At 43.6% G+C, this 19,970-nt stretch overlaps 1 protein-coding gene across 1 annotated transcript; it reads left to right on the forward strand.

The window, feature by feature from the left end:
* The first annotated feature begins 1,584 nt into the window (after window positions 1-1,584).
* LOC147029388 (death-associated protein 1 homolog) lies at window positions 1,585-19,170 on the forward strand. The gene is made up of 4 exons (XM_085872417.1): window positions 1,585-1,788; window positions 8,413-8,503; window positions 10,530-10,575; window positions 17,914-19,170. Exons 1-4 carry the CDS (start codon window positions 1,716-1,718, stop codon window positions 18,028-18,030), a joined length of 327 nt encoding a protein of 108 aa, XP_085728543.1. The 5' UTR covers window positions 1,585-1,715; the 3' UTR covers window positions 18,031-19,170.
* Window positions 19,171-19,970: the final 800 nt, after the last annotated feature.

Here is a 19,970-nt window from a genome sequence, read left to right on the forward strand (position 1 = left end):
TGTGTGACAAGGAAGAAATGATTCAATTTTGGTGAAGATCCGAATCCGATCTGGATACGAAAATTATTTATTTTTTAAAATGATTCTTCACCATTGAGAGCGAGGGTAATGTATGGCAAGATATCTCAAAAATGTATTGGCCTGATATGTTCTCATGGATCAGGCATTATGTGGTGGAGGTATGTGCTCCACCGAGTACCCTTCGAGCTTGTTCTGTGTCCTCGCTCTTCCATGAGCCTCGACCATGTTAAATAAATAAATAAAATGCGTCGGTTCAGTCGAAGCACTTTCTTTGGTGAACGGTTCCATTGATGGATGCGGGAAGTGTGTTCACTTGGTTTGAGTCTCTCGTTCATGAGACCCAGTGGGGAGAGAGTTTAGTACCAACTGTAACCATTGTATGCACTGTACAAACGGAACCCAGTGTCCAAACTGTACCCACTGTACTCACTGTCCAAACTGTCCCCACTGTACCAACTCCACTCACTGTACCCCATTGTCCCCACTGTTTCCCCTGTCCACACTGTTCCCCCTGTCCACACTGTTCCCCCTGTCCACACTGTCCAAACTGTATCCACTGTCCCCACTGTACCAACTCCACTCACTGTACCCCATTGTCCCCACTGTTTCCCCTGTCCACACTGTTCCCCCTGTCCACACTGTTCCCCCTGTCCACACTGTCCAAACTGTATCCACTCTCCCCACTGTACCAACTCCACTCACTGTACCCCATTGTCCCCACTGTTCCCCCTGTCCACGCTGTACTCACTGTACCCACTGTTCAAACTGTCCCTGCTGTACCAACTCCACTCACTGTACCCACTGTCCCCCCTGTCCACACTGTACCCACTGTCCACACTTTACCCACTGTCCACACTGTACCCACTGTCCACACTTTTCCCCCTGTCCACACTGTACCCACTGTCCACACTGTTCCCCCTGTCCACACTGTACCCACTGTCCACACTGTTCCCCCTGTCCACACTGTACCCACTGTCCCCCCTGTCCACACTGTACCCACTGTCCACACTTTACCCACTGTCCACACTGTACCCACTGTCCACACTGTACCCACTGTTCCCCCTGTCCACACTGTACCCACTGTCCACACTGTACCAACTCCCTCCCTTTCCTTGTTGCTGCCATCCCCACGAGATGACAATTCATTGTGTCCTCATTCACCAGGTACAGTCATGTTTAACCGAACCCAGTGTAAAGGTTTTCATGTTAATTAACACATTTTTGTGATTCTTTAAAAATGAATAAACAACAAACCGGTTTTTGTTCCAAATTTGGTGAAATTGACATCTGTGGGGAAACTTAACACGTGGTTGGCGCTTTGGGTGAGTTTTAACATGGGGGGGGGAGGAGCTCCCCTCGGAAAACTACCTCGACCAATGTAGCCATGGAGGGTCATCAAATGTGTTATTTTTATAACAACTGCCTTGTAACTATTACCGGAAAGGGGGATTAAGTTCGGTAAGTATTTAAATTAGGGATTATGAGTCGAGTGTGGAATACGAATCCTCCCCCCCCAGAGAGAGAATGGTTCCGTCCATGTAAGAGTTGTTTATTTATTTCTCTCCATCGTTAACTTCGCCCAATCTCCGGGTCGTGTCTGCTTTGATCCGAGTCGTGTCTGCCTTGATCTGTGCTGCCGTGTGCTGCCGTGTGCTGCCGTGTGCTGCCGTGTGCTGCCTGCTCGCTACTTCGCAATGGCATCGTCCCCGAAAGAGGATTGTGAGCTCACAGGTGGACGACCTCCAACAGGTGATCGACCACCGACAGGTGAGGCTTCGTTCAGGTACTGAAGGCGCCAAATGAGACTTTCCCTTGTATTCGAGGTTAGGACTTCATTCCTTCCTTTCCGTGGAAGTTCTACTTCATCAGAGTGAACATCACCACACTGCGGTTACGGGCAGCGGTGTCGATGTAACCAAGTTGTACAGATACATGTTTGTCTCTCCCTCCTGATCGTCCTTGCCTTGGGATCTCTGGTCTGTGCTCGGTGGTTATGATTGGACCGTCGTCGTCGGATGACGTCAGCACGCTTCACATACGTTGTATTTGTCCACGATGCATTTGCTTATTTCCTTTGCAAGACCGCTTGGGACTACTTGGGACCGCTCGGGACTACTTGGAACCGCTCGGGACTACTTGGAACCGCTCGGGACTACTTGGGACCGCTTGGGACTACTTGGGACCGCTCGGGACTACTTGGGACCGCTTGGGACTACTTGGGACCGCTCGGGACTACTTGGGACCGCTTGCAAAACCACAGGCTTTGGCACATTGACCTGTTCGCAGTTTCTGACCCGCGCTTTCGCTCCGTTAATCTTAATCCGCGGTTTCTGACCCGCGCTTTCGCTCTGTTAATCTTAATCCGTGGTTTCTAACCCGCACTTTTGCTCTGTTAATCTTAATCCGCGGTTGCTGACCCGCACTTTTGCTCTGTTAATCTTAATCTGCGGTTTCTGACCCGCACTTTTGCTCTGTTAATCTTAATCCGCGGTTTCTGACCCGCACTTTTGCTCTGTTAATCTTAATCCGCGGTTTCTGACCCGCACTTTTGCTCTGTTAATCTTAATCCGCGGTTTCTGACCCGCACTTTTGCTCTGTTAATCTTAATCCGCGGTTTCTGACCCGCACTTTTGCTCTGTTAATCTTAATCCGCGGTTTCTGACCCGCACTTTTGCTCTGTTAATCTTAATCCGCGGTTTCTGACCCGCACTTGTGCTCTGTTAATCTTAATCCGCGGTTTCTGACCCGCACTTTTGCTCTGTTAATCTTAATCCGCGGTTTCTGACCCGCACTTTTGCTCTGTTAATCTTAATCCGCGGTTTCTGACCCGCACTTGTGCTCTGTTAATCTTAATCCGCGGTTTCTGACCCGCACTTGTGCTCTGTTAATCTTAATCCGCGGTTTCTGACCCGCACTTTTGCTCTGTTAATCTTAATCCGCGGTTTCTGACCCGCACTTGTGCTCTGTTAATCTTAATCCGCGGTTTCTGACCCGCACTTGTGCTCTGTTAATCTTAATCCGCGGTTTCTGACCCGCACTTTTGCTCTGTTAATGTCTGCGTGATTTCCGTGCCCCCCTTTCTCTCCGATTAGCCGTCCAATTTGTTTGGGTTAGCCAGGACCCAGATAAGCTGCAGGTCCAGTGGTCCGACTTTTATTATTATTAGCAGCATGCAAGACCCGTGGCTTTGCTGACGGGAACACCGATCTTTATTTCGATGGCTCATCGATGAGGCAAGATGAAAAATGGATCCCCGCAAGATCCTGCCCTCCGTGCCAGGATAACCAGGGGTCACAAGTTGTCATTTGCACTTTTGACACGTGTGCCCACGATCCATGCACACAAACACATTAATTCATTCATTACCCTCACCGGAGGAGAGTGTCTCTGTCTGTCTGTCTGTCTGTCTGTCTGTCTGTCTGTCTCATGTTATAACTTGAGAACAGATGATCAGATTTTAATAAATCCAATGATGGTGGATTCAGGAAACTCCTGGGAATGTTTGTGACATGCATAAATAAATAAATACATCAAAAAGTAAATAAATAAACAAGAAAAAGAGCAATCCGAAATTTCAGACCAGCACCAGGACTTGTTTTGTGTGGCGTTTGCATTGTTTTGTGCGGTGTATTTTGTGTACTGGTGTGTTACATAATTAGAACTGTCACTTTATAACTACTGACAGTGATGACCGGGTACCAAAACATCCCGCTTTGATGAGACACCTGACCCTGACCCATGACTATTTTTATATTTTTGTTCAATCGAATTTAGAATGGGATTAAAATAAATTCAACTCAAATCAAATGGAAGACCAAATCGGTACAATCCTGCATTGGAGTAATCAGAAGGAACAAGCAAAAGTCCTCAATCAGAACCTGGATAGGATTCACATTTCAGCTGCTACTCCTCTCCCCTCAAACCCATACAGACACAGCTAAGTGAGCCATGTGCAAAAAATATTAAAATAAAATAAATCAAAAAGAACCCAGATCATAAAAAAAATCAAATAATTCTGGATGCCAGACCATTTGTCTGATCAAGTTGAAATTTAAAACATGTATTCCCAATCACCACCAGATCATAATTGTGAAGTTTTACCTCGATTGATTACGTGGTTCCAGAGAAAACATTATTTAATATTTTCTTCAATCCAATATGGCTGCCAAACCATGTGACCAATGACATCAAATGTTTGAACCTTTTGTTCCTCATGGCTAGGCGGTCATACGTGTAAAGTTTCGCCTCGATCAGTTCAGCCATTTCAGCGAAGAATATTTTTGAAGGTTTTGAAAAAATAAAAAAACAACAACATGGTTTCTGAATCACGTGGCCGATGACGTCAAATTTTTTTTCTGTTGACCATTTTATCCATTGATGACCCTGAAAACTTTTAATACTGATCAGATGTAGCGTTCTACATATGCAATTATGACATCATAACGAAAGCACCTGTGGCATCATTAATAAATAAATAAAACCTACATTCCCCGTGAGGACTACTTCCCGTGTGCGAAGTTTAAATTTTTTCCTTGGTGCGGTTTCAGAGATACAGAGGTCTAAAGTTTTTCTGTTTTTCCCAACAAAGCTGCCACACCACATGACCTATGACATCATAATTATCGATAAAACATTCTGCATGAGTTGCCGCTCCGATGGTGAAAACTTTGTCTCAATCACACAAGCGGTTGTGGAGAAAAACATCAAAGTTCTGTTCAGACAGACACAGACACAGACACAGACACAGACAGACACAGACAGACACGGCTCCTTTTTAACATAGATTATCATAATAACACTCCCTGCCTACTCGAGGTGCTGCTTCTTCACGTGAGGAGTGCATGGGTCCCATTTTTGTGATTAATACCTGAAGTTGCAACCTTTTCTTTTGTTTATTTATTTATTTATTTTCTTCCTTCTTCTTTTCCTTCTTTTCCTTCTCTGCATGATCTCGGGCCGAGGCTCATGGAAGAGCGATGACGCAGAACAAACTGGAAGGGCACTCCAGGACACACAACACAACACCAGGAGAAAGGGGAAACCACCAACGGCAGGGTTGATATAGGAAGATCGTCAAAGTCAGGTCAAAGATCAGATATAGGAAGTTTCAGATTTTTCAGATAAGGATTTCATTTCAACCAATTATGGCTGGAGTATCACTTCACCGATGACGTCATCGTTATCATCGTACGTACCCCTTGGGGAGTTGATCACATTTGCCAAGTTTCAATTTTTATCGTCGAGTGGTTTTGGAGAAAATGATGTCCAATTAATTTCCTTCAATCCAACGTGGCTGCCATACCAGGTGACGTACGACATCAGTGATAATTAAATATTCTCCATGGGGAGTCCCTCCGATGTTTACAGTTTTGTTCCGATCGGACAAGCGGTTACAGAGAAACCATTTTTAAAGCGAAAATGTATCACCGAGGTGCAGGGACACGCAGACCGGTGTTCGGGGAGACCCTTCTGGGAGAGACTAAAGCTGGATAATCATAATCTTACTTTTCAACATTTAAATTTAACCAGAGTAAGTGTTTGTGCACCGTGGAATATCATCACGTACGTGTTGTAGGCAGCACCAACGCTCTGCACAGAGTATGGTCCCAATGGATGGATGGACGATTCTTCACCATTGAGAGATTGGGCCTAAAACCAATATATAGCACGATATCTCAAAAATGTATTGGGTCCGACATGTTCTCCTGGATCAGGCATTGCGTGGTGGAGTTATGCGCTCCACCGAGTGCCCTTCCAGTTCAACCTCGATTTGTTCTACCTTGTTCAGTTAGACCAGCTTTAACAATAGATGTCGAAAAACCGTTTTATATTGTAAGTGGGATGTGCGGTTATTTCTACCATTTCACACATTCATCACCTTTGTAATCAAAATGTTCCTGATGTTCCACGAGTAAGTTGTCAGCGATTTTTAAAGAAACAGCTGAAATGCAGGGAAAATGTTTGTGGGAAGTGATTACAAACAAGGACCTGGAAGGATGGAACAAGTCGGACACGGCAAACTGGTTCACAAAGGCTTTGTCCATTCGTTTTCCATTTTAATTAGGATTGTTACCGAATTGCTTTGCTTGTTCCTTGCACTCCACCATTATAATTCCTCCATCTTGTTACCAAAGAAATTACTTTGGTAGCAAATTGGAAACAACGTATCCGTCAATAATGATGCAAGGAATGCGATTCCCGTTAAACTTTGTCTTCACGAGGCCCGTTCCGAGACGTGTTGAAAGATAACACAAACGTGGAGCTGAGCAGGTATGTCTGACTTGCGTAAGGGCCTACGGAGCACGATGGTGGCATCTTGTTGCTGCAGAGCATGAGAAAAGGCCCAGGTACTGATATTTGTAATCTTTAAGATTTTCACTTATTCTCTGAGTCGTGTATACCCGGTTTGTGTGACTACGAGCACGGTTCAATATGTTCGCTTTCAGCAGACCATTTGTGAAGGAGATGTGCCATGAAGTTCCATCGAGTGGATGTGTGTGTGTCGTGGTTAATTTTATTATTTAATTATTTTTTTTGCCGGACAGATGTTGAACGTGCCATTTGGCCTTCTGCAAACTACTCGCCAAGCCTGGTGTTGGCTCAGTGGTTTTGGTGGCGGCTTGGGATCCAAGGGTCCTGAGCTCAAGCCTCGTTGCCCGCTGAATTACTTTAACAGGGGGTTGACTCAGCCTGTCATCCTTCCGAGGTCGGAAAAATGAGTACCAGCTTGCTGGGGATGATCGAGTCATTCGAGTATCCTGCGTCGGAGTGGCGACCCGTCCAGGATTGTGCTCAATCGCCAAGGAAACTGCTTCGGCAGCACCGACGCTCTGTACGGAGTATGGTTCCAATGGATGGATGGAAACTACTCGCCAATTCTTGTTGCCAGTGGTAGCTCGTCAGCGCCCCCTCATGGTTTATATTTGCCGGTTTCTCGGGACTGCCTGGTGTGTCCGTCCCAGTGATGACCCATAATCTAAAGGGCTCAGACAAGCATGAAATGTGCGTTATTAGCATGGACTCAATGTGGTGGATCATCCTCAGCCCACTGTTACAGATTGTCCAAAACTTTGTTCGTTCCTGTCCCAATAGCTGCACTCCTTGTTGAGAAGCACCTTGTTTGCTTGTAGAGTCTCAAGCGATTTACTCTTCATGCCAATTCCACAGACACCACTTGGATGTGAATGAGTTTGATTAAACAGATCATTTCAGAAGGAAGTGCTTTCTATTTTATTTTGTATTTCTGTGCTTGCAATCTGACTGATTTACCCTTCAGTCCCTGTTACCCTGTTCTTTCAAGCTATACTACTACTACTACTACTACTACTACTACTACTACTACTACTACTACTACTACTACTACTACTACTACTACTACTACTACTACTACTACTACTACTACTACTACTACTACTACTACTACTACTGCCTCCACTGCCAATACAGCCATTACCACTGCTACTCCTATAACTGCTGCCCCTAATTAATCTCATCTTGTCGGGTCGGCTGTACGAGTTTTCTCGCCTCTCCGTGTTCCTCAATCAACACGCATCCTCGATCTCCACCCTGACCTCTCTCATGTGCTGCTTCACCATCTCCTTCACTTTCAGTTTACTCCGTCCCCTCTGCCATGTGCATCCATTTCAATGGCTTGGCCTGACCACATTATCCCCCTCCCTCTTGAGCACACGCACGTGCTGTTTTGAACTGGAGACAGCTGAGATAACTCTGTAGTTGTGATCACTTGGCTGCTGGTTTGCATCATTGCTGGGAGCGTGGCTGTGCCACTGATGCAGTGCCCCCTGTTGGTGAGAGCAGGAATTTGGAATTTATTCATGTTGCTGGAGATTGCTCGCTTGCTTTTTTGCCAAGGACACTGGGATATTTAACATCCACCAACTAATGCTGACAGATGGGACACCCGTTTAACGTCCATCCGAGGGATGGTACGCTGCTTGCGAAACACCGGGTTGATAGTTTATAGCTGGGTCGAGATTCGAACCCAGTCTTGACTGCTCAAAGCCATCGTTTCAGCCCTTTCGTGAGGAGTTTTTAAAGTATAAAGTTACCAAAGGGTGAAACCTTTCGGCATTTCAATGATCTCCGAACAGCAAGAATATCGTGAGTAATGCCAAGAAAGCAGGACAGCAGGTTTCCCTTCCGAGGTCACGTAAATATATTCCTGCCAATTCTGAGTGATGCTCACTCGTCATCGTGTCGAACCATTATTTTGTGGTGATGCTCATTAGTGTTCCCGGAGCGTCGTCGTCGTCCAAACCAGAAGGTAACGATTGCCGTGTTTCCACAAATTACAGTACAGTCCTGTGCCTTTTTAATAATAAATGCATTGTTCTGTATTTTGAGTGCGTGCTGCTCTCGTCCGGTGAGCAGTTAAAGCCGGAGGGATGCAAATCGAGCACAAACATCCACTGGACAACGAAGTTGTTGCTGAAAAAGAAAGCAAGGATGTCCAGGTTTTTCGGTATGTCTCTACCCTGAGTCAATAAATCATGGTGTTTTCACCCATTTTGTTTATCTCGTAGTGATAACGCTAAAACTAGGCCGTTGTGGTTTTGGGCGACGTGCAAATAAATTGCCCCCAAATTATGGACGGAATGACTTGTAATACCAACAATTACATGGAGAGCATCGTCGTCCTTCCCCCACCCCAAACCCCCTTGGCTATGTATTGTTTTCATTGCCTCGAGATACGTTCACACATGCATGGATACTACGGACGGACACGATAAACATTACAATGTTGAAATGTTGTTTTTTTTTTTTTTACCTCCGCACACCAAAGGTGAAGGACGTTGTGTTTTCATCCGTCTGTCTTCGTTTGTTTGTCTGTTTCCCTGTCTGTCTGTATGTAGGATATTTCAATATGTATGTAAGTTATGGACGAATCGGGATGAAATTTGGTGGACAGGTTGGGTGTGTCACGAGGACAAACTGATTAGATTTTGCTGAAGATCCGAATCCTGATCTGACGACTAGAATTTTTTTAGTGATTAGTCACCATTGAGAGATTGGGCTAAACTAATATATAGCACAACATCTCAAAAAGTTCTGCACGTTTTCGGATAAAACTTGGTGGACACTTTGGGTGTGTGGCAAAGACGAATTGATTCGATTTTGGTGAAGATGCGAATCCGGATCTGGATACCAGATTTATTTAATTTTTTTAAGTGATTCTTTACCATTGAGAGATTTGGCCAAAAACCAAAGACAGCACGATGTCTCAAAAATGTAATGGGCCCGATATGTTCTCGTGGATCAGGCATTGTGTAGCGGAGGTTCGCGCTGTACCGCGTGCCCTTCTAGTTTATGTCTGTGTTCACATATGTCTGGATAAGGATACACGAGCATACAGCTCTTCCATGAACTTTCCCTCCAGGAGGACTAAACCTCCTTAATGAGCACACAGTTCCTCTATGAGTTCCTCTTCCATTAAAGCACAGCTCCTGCATTCCTCCATGATCACTTTGAGCTTAAGATACCAATAATAAAAAAATTAACTGGGGGTTAAATCCCCCCCAAAATTAAATATTTCATGCATCTCCCAATGTTGATTGCATCCACAAGGTTTCATTTAAAAAAATGTTTTAAAATGTGTCAGTAATTGCACGTTTTAGTATTTGACCTTTTGACTCCACCACAAGGGGGTGGGACCAAAAATGACACTGCTCTTGTACCTTCTTGCCATGTGGTGATCATAACTACCAAGTGTGGTAAATTTCTGCACAACTGTTTAGGAGGAGATAGCTGGGTTTGTCTACCAAAGACAAACGGAGCCAATGACAATGTCTTGGTTTTTTAAATAAAAAGCGTGGGGATAAAGCTTGGCCTCCTGGAAGCTCGAGGTGGTTTTGATCTTGGTGACTTAAATTAATGGTCAAAATCCTAAGCAGGATGGATTAACAATTCAGACAAGCTGGTGCCTCTCATTATGGCATCTTGAGATGCGTACTCTCCAGATACTTCTGGAAAGCTCTTTGTGTACTTTTTAACATCGTCCTTTCTGCTGACGTGTAAATGCGTGAATCGGTGGTCAAAAGCACAATGGTGTTGAACAGATTCTGGACACTTTAACGGTACATCTCGCTGCCCTTTAGAAACCACTCCATTAGTGTTTGCTGCCTTGTGCATGTCTTGCGGTACTACACCTACCAAGTGTTCGCTCCTTTTATATTGTGGTATTTTGCAAATATTCATTCTTCAGAACACTCGATTTAAAGTTGTATATATATATATATATACATATAGTGTGGGGGGGGGAATAAAAAATTTCTATTTGTAACATTTTCATCAGCTGTGTTTTTCTATTTTTTCTTCTCTTGTTTCAAAAATAATGGCTGTTTTGTACACTTTTCTGTCATTCCTCTCAATGAAGCGGTTCTATGACTGCACATGTTCTGGAGATATATATGTAAATATATACGTGGAAATGCAGCTCATATTTTACTGCTGGATGTTTAACTTTATCATCTTTGTTGTTTCATCGACAGCAGCGCACCAAAAATGTCGATTGTGGTCTCTGGGGCACTGCCACAGGTACATGGATGATCCCATCCTCTTCTTTCTCTAATTTTGAATTGTTTGAGTGACCCAGTTTATCTGTTATTCGTTGATTATTATTATTATTATTATTATTATCATTATTATTATGATAACTTCTTGGACCCAAATTCAATGTTGTTTATTCCTCCATCAGATAGCAGTATCGCCGACCACACCATCTTGAGCATTAATTTTTCTTTCACCAAGCCCAGATGTGCTTGGGCCACAATGGAGATTACACATTCATCACAATTATTGCTAAATTATATTATTATTATTATTATTATTATTATTATTATTATGATTGTTCTTGATGTTATTAGTATTTGTTAATATTTGCTTTGTCACAATGTTATCATTCTTTTTTGTTATTTATTTTGTTATGAGAATGCCATGTCATGGAAGGACCTGTTAAGCTTCCCTACACACGTTAACATGACGTGTGTTCAAAAACATGGGAATTCTTCCGGGTTCTTTGTAGTTATTGAGCCGAATCGACTCGGGAGGTCATGACAATCACTTCGGTGTATCACACTCCACAGTAGAACTACAGTACTACACACACACACACACGCACACGCACACGCGCACACGCACACACACACACGCACAAACAAACAAACAAACAAACAAACAAACAAACAAACAAACAAACACAAACACAACCTCATCCGTTTTTAGTAAATGCTACATCTTCCATTGATTGATTTATTCTTTGTCTGCAGTAAATGTTTTTTTTTTAATTTCTTTATTTTTTATGTTTTCTTTTGAAATATTTAATTATATTCATGCTTTAATTTTATTTTCCTTTTTTAAACTATATCCTGTTAATTCATGCCTTGCCTCCACTTTACAACCCAATGATTTATCTGTTCCAGGAAGAATTCACACTGCACAAACTGTGTCCCCACTACCAAAACAAAACAACCAGGAGGCATGTGTGTGTCTATATATATATATATATATATATATATATATATATATATATATATATATATATATATATATATATATATATATATATATATATATATATATATATATATATATATATACATATATATATATATATATATATATATATATATATATATATATATATATATATATATATATATATATATATATATATATATATATATATATATATACATATACATACAGCTGTGGAAAAAATTGAGAGACCATTGCAACATTATCAGATTTTCTGGTTTTACTATTTATCGGTCTGTGTTTGAGTAAAATGAACATTTTTGTTTTATTCTATAAACTACTGACAACATTTCTCCCAAATTCCGAATAAAAATATTGTCATTTAGACCATTTATTTGCAGAAAATGACAACTGATCAAAATAACAACAAAGATTCAGTGTTTTCAGACCTCAAATAATACAAACAAAACAAGTTCATATTCATTTTTAAACAGCACAATACTAATGTTTTAACTTAGAGTTCAGAAATCAATATTTTGTGGAATAACCCTGATTTTCAATCACAGCTTTCATGCGTCTTGGCATGCTCTCCACCAGTCTTTCACATTGCTGTTGGGTGACTTTATGCCACTCCTGGCGCAAAAATTCAAGCAGCTCGGCTTTGTTTGATGGCTTGTGACCATCCATCTTCCTCTTGATCACATTCCAGAGGTTTTCAATGGGGTTAAGGTCTGGAGATTGGGCTGGCCATGATAGGGTCTTGATCTGATGGTCCTCCATCCACACCTTGATTGACCTGGCTGTGTGGCATGGAGCATTGTCCTGCTGGGAAAACCAATCCTCAGGGTTGGGGACCATTGTCAGAGCAGAAGGAAGCAAGTGTTCTTCCAGGACAACCTTGTACGTGGCTTGATTCATGAGTCCTTCACAAAGAGAAATCTGCCCGATTCCAGCCTTGCTGAAGCACCCCCAGATCATCACCGATCCTCCACCAAATTTCACAGTAGGTGCGAGACACTGTGGCTTGTAGACCTCTCCAGGTCTCTAGCTACCCATTAGACGACGAGGTGTTGGGCAAAGCTGAAAATTGGACTCATCAGAGAAGATGACCTTACTCCAGTCCTCTACCGTCCAATCCTTATGGTCTTTTGCAAACCTCAGCCTGACTCTTCTTTGCTTCTCATTGATGATCAGCAGCTGAATTTGACATGGCCCAATGTCCAAATCTGTTCCTAATATGTTAGGCTACCAGTGTGTCAAATTTGGTGCTTTCCTCACAATATGCACAATTGTTATGCTAAGTTGCCCCACTAGTGTGCTTGTGCTGGAATTCAACAGACACTGGGATTGAATGGCTGCCATACATGTAGAGATGCTGATTTCAAAAATATTTTTGGAATGGTCTCTTTTATTTTTATTTTTTCCAGAGCTGTATATGTCGTGTCCAGGGGGTTTAACCTCCCTGGACGAATAACCTAACAACTCTCCCTTGGAGGTGAACACGTGATCCTTGGAGATCATGGCACATGCGGGAAGGAAGGGCGTCAAAGACACGTTGCAGACGGAAGCACACGGGCCTGTACTCGAACCCACGACAAATAGATAACACAACTAACTTAAATAAATCAAATATTTCCAATGGCAATACTTCAAAGTGTAATAATAAAACCGGAACGTTAGGTGAAGCTAATCTAATTTCGAAGCGCCTCCACACAGATTTTAATGCAGACAAGGGGACACAGATGAAGGGACAGAACAAACAAACAAAAAATCCTCCCTTTCTCCCAGCACTTAGCTGTGTACCCACAGATGAGTTTCTGGAGCTTGAGGTTCGCCAAACTGTCATCACTGCGTGGGAAAATGTGCTCAAAATGGCGCCAAGCCACTCCCTGGGCGGGAAACGTACAGGAGGCAATTTGGGCGGTGATATTCGACACCAGGGCTCAGAAACCGCCGTGCAGCTTCTTTTCACGATCGCACTTGCCGACGCCGCTTCTCTGCAAAATGGTGGCATCTTCTTCCCCGATGACACAACGCGAGGCTTTGAGGTGCAGTCTTGCACAACCCAACATCACAGACATTGGGCAGCATCTTGCTCCATCACGTGAGCAAATTCGCCTCAGCACGAACATGAGAATCGTGCATCTTTCCTCACCATGTCGAGGGTGGTCAGCCATAATGCTCTTCTCTTCCAACCGCCATCTACTCACTCGCTCCTGTCCCACACCTTCTATCTTAACTCCATTCTCATCTCCCCGACGTCACGCCCATTAATCATCCACTCCAGGGGCGTGGTTTGCCAGTTGTCATTCCTGGAGGCGGGACTTCTTGCTTGCTTGGAACATACCGCTCGGTTGTTGTTGTTGTTGTTTTAAGGATGTGATCCCTTTTTATCGCTGGTCTTGAAAAGCAAAAACATTGGAGAAGGTCAAAGGAGGCAATTACAGACTGGGAGAAATTATCCTTAGACCTTACCTAACTTAACACAGCACCACCACCCCCCCTCCATGTGGTGACACATACCACTTAAGCTGACAGTTTCCCTATTTAAGTTGCATTGAAATGTCTCCTACACGTCCACGGACCACTCCTCTCAAAACAATTCTATCGTTACTTCGAAATTCCTCCATCTACCCCACAAACATAACAATATGTATAGATACACAGTGGTTGTTGTATTGTAATTTAAATTAACACTTTTTAATTTTTTTTTTGCAGAGGTTTGTATGATATTTTAAGTCGAAGTAACAAAGTAACTGTGTTGACCTCGTTTAGGTGTGCTTTGAAGTAGGTCTGTCCAGCCTGGGATATCATACAGATGTACGATTCCTTGGCTTCAGTCTCAATGGGAAACGTTAAGTGGACAATAAATTTTTCAGTGTGCTGCTACACCACACAGTACTAATGTGCCGGTGAAGATTATGCTTTCGGCCAAAGGTCGGGAACCTTTCCTAGTTCACAGCTATTGTAAAACTTGTGCGGGCTGGATATATGCTCCGTGATGTGTTGGTAATTTAAACAGCACATATGCAGATGAGTAATGAAACGAATTCTGACTTTTGTTTGACTTTTTAGTGAAAAGCACGACATTCTGAGTCAACTTTCCGATTCTTAACACTCACCATTATATCAACCATGGACAATGATAAAATATTCTCTTATTTCGCAGCTTTTTATCTCAAACTGTTCAAACTTTTTATGTTTATTTAATAGGCAATGGTAATAGAAAATAATTTCAATTCCTACATACTTGTATCTCAAACTATAAGGTTGTGCACACACTGGCAATAATATGTACAAAAATACTGTTACGGCTGTGGAAATTTACACAACACCAGAAAGGACCTTAGATCAGTTATGACGATAAGTATATGTGTAGTTAGATTTCCCCACCGTTGTTTAGAGGTAGTTTCCGTGTTCACAGGGCTGTGATCCTTTGAGTTAGCCGTTTTTCTTTTCTCTATCATTATTTTGGACCAATCATCCCCCAACAACCAAATCGCCACCACTAACCATTCCCAAACAACTACAACTCAAGCACCACCACCTTCGCCTCTTTACCTCCACAACTCCACCCCGCAAACATTGCTTCACCGCCATTCTTAAACGACGCCCGCCAGCAACCAAATCGCCACCACCAACACCCTTCCCAAACCATCACAGCAAACTCCCACCACCTTCGCCTTTCTACCGAACGTCGTGCCATGGGTTGTGAATGGGTTCCTTTCGCCTCGAAAATCGGATCAAGAATGATTCACGCCCACTTTTCTTCCATCCAATGGCTGAGCATCAGGTGGTGTAGCCACGCCTCCGAACCCACTGTGATCCACAAATTTGCATATACGCTCCTCCCCCGGCCTATATAAGCGCGAGCACAACACAGCTCGTGGCAGTGTGTCAGAGTCGGCAGTCTGGAGAGTCGGGAGACGGGACAGTCAAGTCGGGTCTGGAGAGTGGCAGTCTGGAGGGGTCGGAGAACCGGAGCTCGAAGAGGCAGACGGCGGCAGTGTCGGTGGGGCAGAGTCGGGAGACGGAGCTCGAAGCCGACAGGAAAGGCAGACGGGGGCCGATCGACAGAGAGAGCTCGCCGGCCACGCCAGGGGCACGAAACCAGGCGCAGCTACGCTGATATCGCGGCTTGCCCGCCATCGCGCCACGAGGGTGTGGGTAAGACCCTTCGGTCTCGTGGACCTGGCCGCTCATCCAGGTTCCACGCACATTTGGTCCACAAACCTGTCTGCCACCCTTGCCTTTGAGGGTGGCTTTTTCCTTTGCTTTTGTGTGAATGCATGTGGTGGCGCCGTCTTATAAGTAGAATTGTCTCAGTGTACATGTGGAATAAAGACTTTATTCGGTTGTAGCTCTTCATTTGCTTACTTGACTGTACAAACGTGCCTGAATTGCTGTATGGCTGTAAAATAAGTGCTTGTCTGAGTGTGCAATAAATGTGCTTGTTGAACTGTTTCCCGTCTCGTTGCGTCCTTTCCCTTGTTTGAAAGTTCCATCTTGCATCACGGAAGGAATTGGTAGAGGGGCGTAAGCACCTGGTAAATAATCACGTCTGTCGCGGCCGGCGATAACACCGCTCGGTTATCACTGAAGCATGGAACTGTCCGCTTAAGCGGTTTGTGTCCAAGGCCGGCCAGCGGCGAGGTACGATCGCCCGGTTAACTACCCGCGCAGGTACTTAGGTAGGTCGAGTTTGGCGAACAACCCTATCCTGCGCGGGTGGCTGATTGGCACGATTGTGGTGGGGTTGAAAGACCCACCCGTGACGAGCTCCTGGCGGTAGTTCCAAGGATGGTCACGACTGAATTGTCCGTTCCGGTGGGCGACGCGGTCGCGATTTGAGTTACGTGGCTGATCGCACGCCGGGCGGACCGAAATTCGTAACAATACAAAGCCCGTGTGGTTGCGAAGCTTATCCTTCCTGTATTCCTGTTCACTTCCTGCCAAGACCGATGCTTTCATTTGTCGTGATGAATGTAGTTATGTTGTGATGATATTGGGAAATAAATTGTGTGACTTTTAATATTTTGAAAAAATTCTTCTTTTATTCTTCGTTTCCTCCTTACGCCATTAAGCACATAGAGCTGCCAAGGCAGTGTCATTGGTTCGGCCGCTGGAGGTTACCACCTGGAAGGGTCACCACTTCGACGCAGGATACTTGACCGCAAGTGCAGGAATTTTTAATTTGTTCATGGTGCCGGTGATATCTTGCCTCCTTTCACTAAGGACACCATGGGATCTGTCTAACATCCACAAACTAATCCTAGTAAATGGGACGCCCAATTTAACGTGATCCGAGGAACGGAGCACACATTGATGAATCGCCCAGCATCCGAAACACCAGGATCGCAGTTTTCTTGAGCTGGATTGAGATTCGAACTACATACCTCAACGTTATCGTGCCAACCCTTCGGACATAATAGCTTTGTAAAACACTCAACAAAATATCACCATGCAGACCAGATCAAAACATGCCACGGGCCGTATCTGGCTGCGGGCCGGACATTCGCCATGCCTACTTTAGACTTTTGAGTTGTTTGTTTGTTTAGTTTAAATGTTGTGCCTCTGATCATTGTTAACTCTGCCACAAAAGGTGGACAGAGGTTGTGTTCACCCCTGTTTGTCTGTGAGCAGGATATCACAAAAAGTTATGGTTGGATTCTGACCAAACTTGGTGGACAGGTTGAGTGATGAGGACAAATTGATAAGATTTTGGTGAATATTCGAATCCGGATATTATATTTGTTTTTTTTTAAGTGATTCGTCGTCATTGAAAGATCAGGCTCATAAAGATATATATATATAGCATGGTATGTTAAAAAGTTGTGGACGAGTTATGACAAAACTGAGTGGATGAGTTGGGTAGGTGACGAGAACAAGCCGATTCGATTTTTGTTCAGGTCCGGATCCAGATCTGGCTCATCGGTGAGATCAAAACGTAAACTGTTCAGCCTGGTGGAGGTATGCGCTCCACCGAGTGCCCTTCTCGTTTTTAAATGTAATAAGTGCATTGAACTTGTTCCTCAGTTCTATCTTTACTCTTTTTAATTCCCATGTCAATGTATTTTTGTTGTTGAAGCTTCTCTTTCTTTGGTAATTCTTGCTCTATTTGTCTTTTTATTTGTATCCTAACACCCCTCCCCCGCCCCCATCAACGTTTTGTGTAACAACTAAGTTACTCTCTTTTAGCCAAGATCATTTATTTGTTTCACCAGCACGGTTTAGTTTCGATATATGAATGGCCAGGATTTCGGTTGTGGTTTGTTGTTCTTTTATGTTGTAAAGGACCCTGGTCTTCCGCTCCACCATCTCATTGCACTTTATATTTGTTTCACCGGTGCTTCTTCATACCAGATATTTCTTTCGTTTTTATCCTCTCTTGCACCTCAGGGACATCGTGAGTTTGAATCGGCTATGCAAGCGGTTCATAATAAGCCAATGCCAACGGTGGAGAAGTTTCCAACAGCTCGACACACGAGCCAAGTCATCCACCAACCCAGGAAGTGATTCAAAATGGAAGAGGTTCCATCACCTCACTTAAGTTTAGTTGTTTTGGGGTTTTTTTTTTTTTGCCAAAGCCCTTTTCACTCCTTTCCTTGGCTGCTCTGATTGTTCTTGCTGTTTGCAAAACATTCCTATTGAAGCTAAGGACAAACCAACTGGCAATGTTTGCATTCCTCAGGCATTTGTAAACAAGTACAACGCTTTGATGAGATACTTCAAATGCTTGCTTCATCGATATTCATGTTTATTTTCCTGAATCTTGGTTCCAAATGGTAGTTTCTTCATCTCAGACTGGTAAGTAGCTTATCATTGTATCACATACTTGTTTTTTATTTGTTTAATTTGCTTTTGCGGGGTTCACGTTGACTTTGCTGAATCCATTTACATGATAGTTAGGCCAAACGGTCCCTAAAAAGGCCGGAGTATTTGCTTTGCCCCCCCCGCCCCCCTTGAATCCCCTCGCCCACCTTCCTCCTTTCCTTCCAGAGCTATTTGGCAAAAGCCCAATTTGCTAAGCCCAAACAAGCCTTCCCTTAACACAAGGTACACTCTGTTGTTACAAACTTGTATCGTCTTGCCAAAAAAACATTTGCCAATTTCTGATTCGTTTTGTGCCCATGTGGTGCTGCAGTGCCACCATCATTTGCTCGTGGAGTTAATTGGGTAAAAACCATAGGCATTGATCAAATGGCCAGTTCTTACCTTGGAATTAAACATCGTATATCTATAATCTAGTGCTATGGGCTGTGCTTTTCACTGCTTAGAACACTGTGATGAAGGACGTGAGCGTGGCACTGCCGTGTGTTTCATGAATTGTCATTAAATTAAGTTGATCTGCACATTTCCAAATTTGGCTCATTTGATTATTATTTATTCGCATTTTGAAATGTTTCCCATCTGTGCTTTGTTGCTCTCCGACCTAAACAGTGTGTGCACTAAAAGCATGGGAATGTGTATTTCTTTGAGAGAGAAAAAGTTTTTGTTTTTTTTTGGGCTATATACAAATTACATACGCAAAATGACAAACTTTAACATTTCATTCTATCCGCTTCCTCTTCCTTGTGTATATACTATGTAAACAGCCTCGTTTGTGAAGGTTCTGTATACTTCATTGGTATCAATAAAATACTACCTTTGAAGAAATGTTTTTCTTTCTTGGTTGCAAACTCCTCAGGACGTGGCTATAGGCCCTGTCACACCTTGACGTTTTAGCCAGCGTATGAAAAATTTGGCGAATACGTTATGGGTAAGTTTTTGTATACGTGAAGAGCACGCTGAAGCACGCTGGCATACGTCATAGTACGCCGAGCTCGTCGACAAATTTTAAGCATGCTCAAAATTTTCCAACGTACTCGGTGTATGACTCGCACGTTCCGCATACGCTGGCCATAAGTTGTAGGCACGTTATGTGATCGTTGACACACATCGACATACGTCAACACACGTTACTTGTAAGTTACTCGTATGTCGAGGTAATGTCTAGCGTACCCGAAACTTATTTCTAACCTATGAGTAACTTGCTTTGAACCTTTGTGTAATGTATCTCCAACGCATATTGACATGTGTAGACTTATTTGATGTCTTCCGGACGACCACAGAACTTACTGAACGTGTTACGAACTTACAGCTACCATATAATGGCGTATTGGCAGCGTTTAGGGGAATTGGTATATAAAAATGCAGTTCACAGGAAGAACCCGTCAGTGTTCCAGACTCCATGTTGAGTAGATGTCCATGTCAGTAGTATCAGTAGTAGGTGAGCGTGTCAGTAGTGGTAGTGGTAGGTCCATGTCAGTCGTAGGTGAGCGTGATGGGGAGGGTGTGGGTGATTATGGATCCTCCTTGCGTCCGCGTCCACGGCCACCGCCAGGAGACTTCTTTGCAGCATTCTTCGAAGTTTTCTTCGGCATGACTGATGTTGACACTTCGATGTCTAGTGCGGT

Source organism: Eptatretus burgeri, chromosome 3, assembly GCF_056783735.1.
Source record: "Eptatretus burgeri isolate ZD-2024b chromosome 3, Ebu_testis_v1, whole genome shotgun sequence".
In the NCBI taxonomy this organism is placed as follows: Eukaryota; Metazoa; Chordata; class Myxini; order Myxiniformes; family Myxinidae; genus Eptatretus; species Eptatretus burgeri.

Coding starts and splice junctions, on each gene's coding strand:
- LOC147029388 (XM_085872417.1), top strand. CDS start 1,716: ATGGCATCGTCCCCGAAAGAGGATTGTGAGCTCACAGGTGGACGACCT. Junction 1,789..8,412: donor AGGTGATCGACCACCGACAG/GTGAGGCTTCGT, acceptor TCCGGTGAGCAG/TTAAAGCCGGAGGGATGCAA. Junction 8,504..10,529: donor AAGGATGTCCAGGTTTTTCG/GTATGTCTCTAC, acceptor TTTCATCGACAG/CAGCGCACCAAAAATGTCGA.